Source organism: Poecilia reticulata, linkage group LG12 (genome assembly GCF_000633615.1).
Source record: "Poecilia reticulata strain Guanapo linkage group LG12, Guppy_female_1.0+MT, whole genome shotgun sequence".
Lineage (NCBI taxonomy): Eukaryota > Metazoa > Chordata > Actinopteri > Cyprinodontiformes > Poeciliidae > Poecilia > Poecilia reticulata.
The window spans coordinates 16,654,993-16,665,711 of NC_024342.1; the positions used below are offsets into that span (position 1 = coordinate 16,654,993).

Here is a 10,719-nt window from a genome sequence, read left to right on the forward strand (position 1 = left end):
TTTTGTGTTGTCAAACTGAGTGTGTCTTCATATAAAGTGTATATCTGTTTTGTAGAGAATCAGCTGACCAAACCGCTCCCAGTGTTCACACATCACCTGCTGCAAAAACATATTCCAATTCTGCAGCAGCACCCAGGAATGGCAGCGTAGTCCCTGGATCTACATTTAAGACTCCTGCTCAGAACAAAGCCTCCTTCCAACCTGGAGGTTCTGCAGGTACAGCAATACGCACACCGTCCTCACCACTCTACTTCTGTATTCACACACAGCAAGATGGATTTTGCTTCTTTCAGCCTGTAGAGGGCAGCCTCATTCTTTTATGCCGCCACTGCTATTTAGCTATAACATTTATAGTGGGTTTAATACCTGACACTAAGCCATTTAAGATTATGGGCTCTATAAAAACTGGAGGTATTCACTTAATGAGCTCAGATTATTGGCTTTTCCCAAGATTCCCTCAGTCAACTAGATTGTTAATGTGAGAATTATGGATTTTATTTTGTGTGAAAGTGGCTCATGAAATGCTGCGATCCCTGCCACGAGACCTGGAGCCAGCCAGTGCAAATATTTGCTCGGAGGCATCCATCATTATTAGCAATACTAATAACACGTGCACCCTCATACGTGAACAGATGTGCTGTGTTTCCCCACCACGTTTTCCTCAAGAAATGCCACACAGAAAGGGGGAGAGAGGCTGAGGACACAGTGATCTTCTGTTGGCTTTTATTTATCAGATTAGCACACAGGCATGAATCTCATTCGTTTAAGTGGATCGCTCACGACTTCAACTTGTTGAACTTCATTTACTCAACGTGAATGAAGTAATTTTCACAAGCTAGCCATCCGTGTCCATTTAAAAGTGTGACTTTGTTCCAAGTTTAAGAGTTGTGAGAAGAGATGTTTGGAGGCTAAAGACCACAGAGAGCAGAGTTTAAACTGAGTTTTTTTTTTTTTTCCCAGCAGAACCTGAAGCCTTTTTAGACATGTTTTGCATTATCATTTATAATGCAGTCAATACAGAAGTAAAATTAATAAAAATGTTAGGTCCAGTTTTATCCCTTCATAAAATAATAGAAAAAAAACACTTTCAAATGACTGTGTTCAAATTCCTCACGTTCCAATACTTGTTTTATGTAAAAGTTGGAATTGATGTAATAAGTTCATGTTCTATGTTTTATATGTTCCAATTTGAGTTGGAAGAAAATCCCAAAAGGACATTTTATTTCCCTTTGGCTGTATGTTGAGCATTAATGGATGGAAATAGAAGCGAACATTATCTTATTTTATTGTCACCGTTTTTTCATAATCCCACTTTCCACCTTGATTAAATGTAAACTTTTTTTTACAGAGGATTAGGAAAGCTGTATATGCTGAACCCATGGCAAAGATGTGCAAAAAGTCACAAAATGTTAAATGCTTAGTTTATCACTGCGATATCTCACTTTAAACATTTTTGCTGCAGTTCTTACAATGAGCTCTACGGAGTTCGTCCTGCTTCCTAAACAGCCTCCTCTTTGTGCCTGATGGCAAGATATTTGAGTGTTAAACATTTTCAGTAATTCCTCTAAATTTAGATTTGGACAAGATTAGGAAAGTAGTTCATTTTTGGACTTTTGAAGTGTGGAAAAGAGTAATAGGCTTCTGTGTCGCATCATATTTACATTCCAGGAAAACAGGATGTCTAGATGGCAAATTGAACATTTCTTAACTAAAATATCCATTTGAGATGTTAAATTTATAGGTATTCTTGAGAGTACAGCAGATTTAGGTAATTTTGATTTTATTTTATTTATGAATACAGACCATAAATGTCTTTTTTTTTTAAATATAAAGATTTTTAGGCATGTTTAAAATGAATAATGTGGCAATCATTATATTTTATTCATATGTAATTGGATAAAACCCAACAATCCTACAGAACTCTGTATTCATTTATTAAATTCATGTTCATCCTTCTCACATTAGTACAGTTTCTTTACAGTTTATTGTACTTTCTTTGTGAAAAACAAAATGAATAATTCAGCTCACTTGACTATTTTTGTTCAGGCACAATAATAGTTGAACGTTTTATAGCTCTTTCACAGTCTTCCAATGTCAGCTGTGTTTCTTTTTCTCCTCTTATCTGGAACCTCACCCTTTTTCTTCTCTGCTTCAGGCTTTTCTAAAGTGGGAGCAGGTCCCTCATTTGGGAAAATAGTCAGTCCTGCTCAGAAAGAACTGGACCGCCCCACTCCACAGCCACATCCTGAGGATCTGAACTCTTTGGTGCAGCGTGCTGAGCATATACCTGCTGGTACCCGGACCCCAATGTGCTGCAAGTGCAACAAAGTCATAAGGTACATAAAGGCAGCTCTATAATGCACATGTGATGTTTAAAGAGATTTTGAATAAATGTTTTAAGTCATTTACGTCTCAACTCTGCTCACATCAGAGGCCCGTTCCTCGTGGCCATGGGCATGTCCTGGCACCCCGAGGAATTCAACTGTGCTCACTGCCACTCCTCCCTGGCAGAACGGGGATTTGTTGAAGAGAAGAACCAGGTGTACTGTGTGCATTGCTACGAGCAGTTCTTTGCTCCCACTTGTGCCAGCTGCAACCAGAAGATCCTTGGGGTGGGTATAAAAAAAAAAAAAAAGTTTAGTACGCCAAAAATATATAAAAATGTAAACTGTTAATTCTATTGTAGTGCATATTTAGTTCTATTCCATTTGCTATAAACTGGGATATGTTTTTAGAAAATCTGAAAGGATAAAAAGTTACCATGATTCTTACTGTCATTTTTTTTTCATCATGGTAACATACTCGTAAAGATGTGTAAATTATGCACTATTGAAGTATTATAATCTCAACCTAAAATGTTCTAAAAATGCAATCTTTAACTCATGTATATAAATTCAGTGATGTGGGGATCCCACTCTACGAAATAGTTGTTTAATAAAACAGAATTTAACGGAACAAGGTCTTCACAGAGTTTGATCAGAGACAGACAATTCCTCCATGTACAGTTACTCTACGTCCTCCAGAGCCTGGGGTCTTCTGTTATGTTTAGATTTTTCTGGGAAGTTTTATACCCAGAACAATTTTATGCCATTTTTCCAGATTCACATTTCTGAGGTCAGAGACCAATTCAGTCAGTATCCATACATTCACAAAGGCTCTCTTGTTTTGCGGTCAGTATTCTGTACAGTGCATGCAGGTAAATTGGAAGTTCAAATTAGTGTTGACCTTAAAAGTTAAGTGTACATAATAACAAAACTTGCTTGTGCTTGTTGGAAGTACCATCAGTTGTGCTACCAATCAGTTTTGAAAAAAAAAAACAAAGACTATTTCATCCTTAAACCTTTTCCTCATTGAATAAATGTAGAAAAGAGTCACACATTCAAGTTGTATACATTTGGGCAAATTTCTAAATTATTTCCAGGAACTGAACAGCACTTTTGTTCTCGTGTGTTTTGAACATTGTTTATAAAATTTAGCAACTAGTAAATGTTCACATTGTTCTTAATAAAGATCTGAATATATTCACTTTAATGCAGTACTAACTTGGCTTCTCTTGCTTTTTCATTCCCCCTGCAGGAAGTCATGAATGCCCTGAAGCAGACCTGGCATGTGTCCTGTTTTGTCTGCGCTGCCTGCCACCAGCCAATCAGAGGCAACACATTTCACATGGAGGACGGACAGCCGTACTGTGAAAGAGGTACAGAAAACGCCTCCCAATGCAAAACCAGGAAAATCCTTATGTATTTCAAACAGACTAATATTGTGTTAATGCAATAATCAAACAGACTACTACACCATGTTTGGGACCAACTGCCACGGCTGCGACTTCCCCATCGAGGCCGGAGACAAGTTCCTGGAGGCGCTGGGTTTCACCTGGCATGACACCTGTTTTGTGTGTGTGGTAAGTCTGGGAAGACTCCTTTCAGCCAGTGACAAACTGGCAATTCTTAGTTGTTCTGTGTAAATAACACAACTGTGTAAATGTTTGATTGTCTTCGCAGGTTTGCTCCACCAGCCTGGAAGGCCAACCTTTCTTCTCCAAGAAGGACAAGCCTTTGTGCAAGAAACATGCTCACTCTGTCAACATCTGATCTTGTCCCATGGCTGCAGAATTTTACGAGATGCAGTTTTGGATTTTATGAGATTTTGCATTAATACCTGAACAAGAAACAATCTGCTCTACCAGTTTGTGGATTTTGGTAGCATAACAGTTGGTGAAACAAATCACTAAGTTTAGTTTTAAATCCTTTCTAGTATATTTTTTGGTTTGCTGTTCTTATTGCTTAAAACTCTTTAGCTAAATATTCCAACTTCATTTCAGTTCACTGTTAGCATTTGGGCGAGAGAGAGCTAGTTGTGGTCAATTTTTTTTTTACCCAGAACTCATGCAGTGACCTACTGAGCCCACTAGGGTGTCATTAAAATACACTTTTCTATGAAAGCTACATCTGGTAAAAAGTACAGCTATTGCAAGATTTGAAAGTGAAAGCTATTTAATGTTGAGTGAAAAACGTATTTATGTGCAAGTCAATGTGTTCTTTAGGTTTAACAGGAAGTGTCATGGTTGTATCATGGTATATATGTATTTCTTAAAGTTATTAATTACCCCTAGACAGTTTTTAGTATCATGCATATCAAATTCAGGAGTATATTTTTAAACCTTCATCAGCAGATCACTTGGATGATTGTAATGTTTTGTGTTCAAATAACTTTAGTTTTCAGCTAGTGCCTTTCATTAAACTGCAATTTTTCAAAATGTAATTTTATCAATAATTGTGCCATTTCAAGCAGAAATTTGATTTAGGGGATGGATTTTGCTTCATTAAAATAAAGTATTTCGTAACGGGTACCTCAGATGGTGGACTCGTTATTTAACATCCAATGTTTTTTCAGCACTTTTTGTAACTTAACCGATTCAAAATGGTAAGGAGGAAATGCATTGTTAGTGACGCTGCGTGGCAGAAATGTCAGAAACATGATTTTCACAGCATTCTGAAATTATTTTAAAGACTTGCACCCTACAAATCATCTTTTGAGCTAGATCCCCCTTTGCTAACCCACAGAGGAATTTAGTTTTTCAGAACTGGTTTGGGAGAGTATTGGGAAACAAAAGCTTCACAGGTAGAAAGTTGTCATTATTTAGAAGTAATTTCTTAATTTCTGATGCTAAAAGGGTTCCATGGGGAGAATATTTCATGCACACTGTAAATATTTTTTTTTCAACTTTGATTTTTAATTTAATGCACTATTTAACCTATTTAAATCGTGAATTCAATTTAAAACTATTTAAATGGCAGTACAGTAAGCTGAGCTATTTTTGTTAAAGTACCTTAAAAGTTTATATTTAAGAAAACACAGCAGATTGCATTGAGTCATTGTCTTGCAGCATTAGCTTCTAAGTAGCCACAGCAGAAAATCACTACTTATGTCATTTACTTTACAGCAATCCCTCATGTCGAGGATGCATGTAGCAATAGTAAGAGACGAATAACTACCTATTAGCAGGGGGAAAAAATCAGACCTGGCTCAATAAGCAGCCATTTGCCACAACCAATTGAGAAGTCTTGGAGAAGAGGGCAGACAGAAAAAACAAAACATAACAGATGAACTGATGTAGGATTATTTTTAATGCTCATCGAACGGTTGGTATCAGAAGAGGGAAAACGATTAGTCCCCCTCCAGAAATGTACCTTTGCCAAACGGAACAAAATAACAGAGTACCATTTGCCTAAAACTCCACTAATATTTACCTAATGTATAATGAAGAACCTAATGAATATGTGCACATGCCTCAGGCTACAGCACAGTAATGGTCTGTAGTTATGATGGAAATTAAATGCTTGAAATACATGTTTTTAAATGAGGGCTATTTTAAACTAATATTTTAAATGAAATCATGTGTAACTGTCGAGCAAAACACATTGACATTCCGTCATTATTGATGTATTCAATGATAAGCCAACTCTAAAAGCGTTGGTGGAAATTAAAAGTGGAAATATGATCATTTTGTCTTATTTTATTCAACTGTATGGATGATTTAAAAAAAAGCATGTAGTGATTGTCTTGATGGCATGGTTTCTCATTTTTTATCGTACTATAAAAATAAATTTACAACCAAATTTCAGTGAAATTATTAAATCAGTAAATTTGAATATAAAAGTTGATTTGAGTGGTTAATAAGAAAATTAGTATCACAAAACATATTTTTTGACAACCAGTAAATGTATGTTGTTAGAATCAAGACAGGTTGGTGTGTGAAGAAAAGAATTACTATAACATCTTCTTTTTTTCTTTTTTTTTTAATGCACCAGAAGCTATATAAAAAAGGGACATTTGTAATACTGGTGGGTAAACTAGAAAGGGGAGCCCAGATTGAAAGCTGGTTAGGCCCTCAGACAACTTTGTGTCGTCTCTGTTAAACGACTTCAAATGTTTGCTAGCATTATGAACACGCGATGCTTTGTTTTAATATTTTTGCTATCCTGTTTTAAAAACCCACCGCTTCAAGAGGTGTAGCTGAATTACAGAGCTCTGCTCACGTGAGCCGAGTTTGCGAACGCGCACTACTTCAAGACGTGTGCGCGTGCGGACAGAGGGTAAAGACACGAGATTCTAACCCGTGCTATCCCACATTTGGAAAACTGTCGCGGGAAAGGAAAGCACGCGCAAATGAAAGGAAACCGAGGAGGACTTCTAGTCGAAGAGAAGCTGGGTCTGACTGAGCGGAACTTTAAGCAAAGGGGAGAAGGTAAGGAGCGCGGCTCTCTTTGTAGCTTTCTCCGGTGAAACCAGAAAGCTGGCCGGAGTTTGGTTTCGGTGCTGCTCATTAGGATTCAGCTGAGGAGCTGGCAGCAGCTGATAAGTGGGATTCCGCACGCTGTTATCAATCTGCGAGGAAGAAGAGGATGCTTATCACTGGTGTTCTCATCTTGTTGCGCAGAATTATGCCAAATCAGAGCGTTGGAGTCATAATTAAGATAACTTAAGTTTGGTACTAATTGGATCTTTCAACGTGTTCATGTTAAATCTAGAGTCTTTTTCTTTTATGCTATGACTGGAAACGCTATGGTCTTTCAAAAAAAAAATGTATTTAACTTAAATTTTGTCCATTTACAGTTTCAGCTCTATTGAGACACAGGACGAACTGTACCTGCAGATGAGTTCATTTGATCTAAAGCTGGTTTATTGCCTCTGAGATACGAATTTGACTGCATGACATCTGTGCTCTCGTGTCACTTTTGCTTCATTTCACCAAGTCAGTGAAAAACAATTCAGCAAAATTCAGGACATAAAATCTGTTTTCTGCAAGGCAGCAAACCAAACTCGATGCATGCTGTTTGACATCGGCTTCTCTGATCCCAGAAGAGGCAACATGTAACCTGCTCCCACCTCCAAGGTGTGAGGTGTTGACTGAATCCATCAGCAATAGTCAAACCTCAAAGCTTGGGGAAGCTTGTTGAATCACAGCTTAGTATTTTGGAAACTATATTAATAAAACACTGAGAAAGTGAGCACACCTCCGCCCAGCTCTTGGCTCGGTGCTCGTAATGCTTGGGGTAACACCCATGCTTTTGGCTTACACCATTAGGATGGCACGTCATGTGAGGGTGCCTGGCAAGGAAACTCTTTATGGTCTACCGCAGACTACTAACCTCAAATGCTTCAGTGTGCTTAGCTCTCCAGCACTGAACAGGTCCACTTGTAGACATGGTCCTCAGTTTCCTTCCCTAAAAACCGCCAGAAGCTGAAACACAACAGTTCTGCATCTCACGTTGAATAAGTTGTTCACAATTGGTCACATTACAACTGCAAACTTCATTATGTGTTTTTTATTTGGATTTTATGTATGGTAATAGACACTAAGTAGTTAAGTCTAATGATAGTTTGAATTTTTTATAGATATTGTGTAATGTATGCCTTTGTATTTAGCCTCCTTTCCTCCAATACTCCTCAATATATTCTGGTTCCACTGCAACATGGCATGTGTGACGGAAAACTTACGTTACATATCACCCTGGACACCATCCTGATGGTGAAACATGTTGGTGGCAGCATCATAGAGGGTGATCCTGGGAAAAAGCTGCTATTGGAGGCTTGAAAACCCTTGAGGCTAGGAATGAAATTCGCCTTCCAGCAGGACGAGCCATGAACATTATACAACTACTGCAGCTAAACTGATCGAATTATTCTGGTGTGATAAAATGGCCTAGTTAAAGTCCAGATTTGTGTCTACTTGAGAATCTGTGACCAGATGTAAAAAACAAAAAAAAAACTTAAAGAAAATTGTGTTAAATACTTATGTTTATTCTTTGTAACATTGTCTTGGTCTATCAAATGCGATCTGAATAAAATACGTTGGAGTTTGTGACTCTAGCCTAAAAAAATGCGATAAAGTTCAAGACACTGTTGGTTTTCAGTTAAACTGCACCTGTAGAAAAGTACCTGCTCCTCTTTGGGCATGCTATTCCTTAGGGCCTCTTACTCACATAAACACCCTCACAAAGACCCACTTCCTGATGTGCACAAATTCTTAAAAACAACTACTCTTTATCTTGGAAGATAACCCGCCTGTGTCTGGGCTTGTCCACAGGGCTAAACTTAGCATGCTCTGACCTCTCACCTCGGTTTCCTCCCCTATAATTGCAGGAAGCACCTTCAGCCAATCCAGGCGGAGATGATTTGCTGCATATTAACAAACTGGAAAGAAGTAGTTTTTAAGGTCTTTACAAGGGTTGATCACATGTGTAAAATGTATGCGTTTTAACTAAGAAGTGGGTTAAAACTCCACGAGGATTCCCTAAAAAGTTCCGTTTGTAAAATCATTCTCATGTAATGCGATCATGGTGATAATGGACAGAAACATTAGTGTGGCGAGACACAGACGGGCAAGAGTTCAGTACCAGACATATTACTTAATGTCTTTTCCAGCTGGCAGAACATTATAGCCTTTCATATACTGTACTTCCTTTGGTTTATCCTCTTCTATCAGCACACCCTGATAGATCATTTCATACTGAGGTATACTGAGAGTTCAGCACCTTAAAGGGCCTCTTGCCATGTGTCTGCCGCTTTGCATTCAGTCCTAATATCATTCATTGAGAAGCAGTGAGTAATTAGCCGAAATCGGCAGATTTTCAGCAGATGTTTTTCAAACCATAAGTGCTGTCAGAAAACGATAATAATGGCAGGGAAGCTGCTGTTTCCTTTTATTACTTGAATGTTTTTGTTTGTTTTCTTTTAGGGAAAATTGAAATTGGTGAAAGTTGAGAATTCTGTGTGGCAGTGATGTGTTTTTAAAGACAAGCATACAAAGAAATGGACATGAAGTTATCCCCAGTCTGATCCTATTCAAGAAGAAGAAGATTAATTTCAAGAACATAATGCTAAATAGTTTTTTTGTTGTAACAACCAAAATCCCACCGGGAAAGGCAGTGAAATACAGCTGATCTTGTTCCACTTACATTTAATCGTCTTACTTCTGTGCCTCTTTAATTCAACAAACACATGTAAGGAGAGAGACCCCACTCGCTGTTTCATCTGCTGATGAGAGACAAGTGCGGGCAGCGGGAATTGCTTAAAGCTGTGAGCTGCTCGGCTCTTTGCCATTGGGGTCAGCGACCGTTTGAGAGAAAGCAGGCATCCTGTTATTAAAGAAGGAGAGGAGCAGAGGAGTGGAGAGGAGAAAAGGATACAGGATGAGTTTTCTGGACTTTGATGGAAAATCGAAGTACAGAAAAGGGGAAAAAAATGGTACATTGCATGATTGCCTTAATATCCAAATGGAGGAAATAGACCTTAGTTTGAAATTTAGTCTCCATATTTCTCAGATATGGACAGCGGACACATAAGCCTCTTACTAATCAATTTCTTCGTTCTTTCTTTCTTTTGGAGAAAACACCAAAAAAACTTCAGATGCTGCTTTTTGGTGTTTTTTTCTTCCCTCACCCTCTGAGTGAAATCAATTTGTTTAAGTTCAATTGCGTAAAATGTATAAATACACAGATGCTTAGTGATGGCATGAACTGAAATGTATTGATAAAGGTTGTAATGCTGTGTACTTTCACTTGATTCTGCACACCAATAATATTGTGAAGAACGTGAAACCCAAAGCTAAAAGCTGTATCGATCAGCCCAGACTGTGTTGATTCTCCATCACTGGAGGTAGTATTAGGAAGCATGTGTGTTTTTGTGTTTATTCTGAGATTGTAATGCTGTAGTTGCATCAATTTGTCCCGTAAGTGGTGTACTAATTGACTTTGTGCCGAGTGCCTTGATAAGCTATGTAAAATAAACCACGACGACTTTAATAAAATCCTCTGGTGTTTCTGTCGAGACAGAGAGTCTGTCTGCTGACTGGAGCGCCAAAAATGAACAAGATTCTGACAGAGTGGGGTACATTTTATAAAGACTCAGAAGATTTAGTTACATGCGTGTAGCTCCAGAGATCTTCATTTTTGACAGGTTGACCATTTTATCTGACTAACAGAGTTCCTATGCATGCTTGAAGAGTCTGGTTATTGATTTCAGCATTTTCCAGGTCTGGATAAGAATGGAAAAGAAAAATAGTTTCCAGACTTTTTTTTCTCATTCCATTGTCTAATGATGTGTCCTTAGTTCTGCTCTTCTTTCTATCCTTCCTTGTGTAATTCCTTTTTTTCTCAATTATACCCAGCCTTCTCTCTTTCTTTCTTTCTTTCTTTCTTTCTTTCTTTCTTTCTT

At 38.0% G+C, this 10,719-nt stretch overlaps 2 protein-coding genes across 5 annotated transcripts in view; both read left to right on the plus strand.

Moving 5' to 3' along the window:
* The window catches only part of pdlim5b (PDZ and LIM domain 5b), a 42,654-nt gene extending 37,772 nt beyond the window's left edge, over window positions 1-4,882 (plus strand). For all 3 annotated transcript variants that reach the window (XM_008424248.2, XM_008424247.2, XM_017308015.1), the window contains 6 exons: window positions 56-216; window positions 2,156-2,336; window positions 2,432-2,612; window positions 3,577-3,697; window positions 3,786-3,901; window positions 4,002-4,882. In XM_008424248.2, coding sequence (XP_008422470.1) covers window positions 56-216; window positions 2,156-2,336; window positions 2,432-2,612; window positions 3,577-3,697; window positions 3,786-3,901; window positions 4,002-4,091 — 850 coding nt within the window. In that variant the 3' untranslated portion in view covers window positions 4,092-4,882. The remainder of the gene's footprint in view (window positions 1-55; window positions 217-2,155; window positions 2,337-2,431; window positions 2,613-3,576; window positions 3,698-3,785; window positions 3,902-4,001) is intronic.
* A 1,523-nt stretch (window positions 4,883-6,405) lies between these two features.
* bmpr1bb (bone morphogenetic protein receptor, type IBb) overlaps window positions 6,406-10,719 on the plus strand; it is a 51,940-nt gene continuing 47,626 nt past the window's right edge. For both annotated transcript variants that reach the window (XM_008424250.2, XM_008424251.2), the window contains exon 1: window positions 6,406-6,748. The gene's annotated coding sequence lies outside the window, so the exon portion shown is untranslated. The remainder of the gene's footprint in view (window positions 6,749-10,719) is intronic.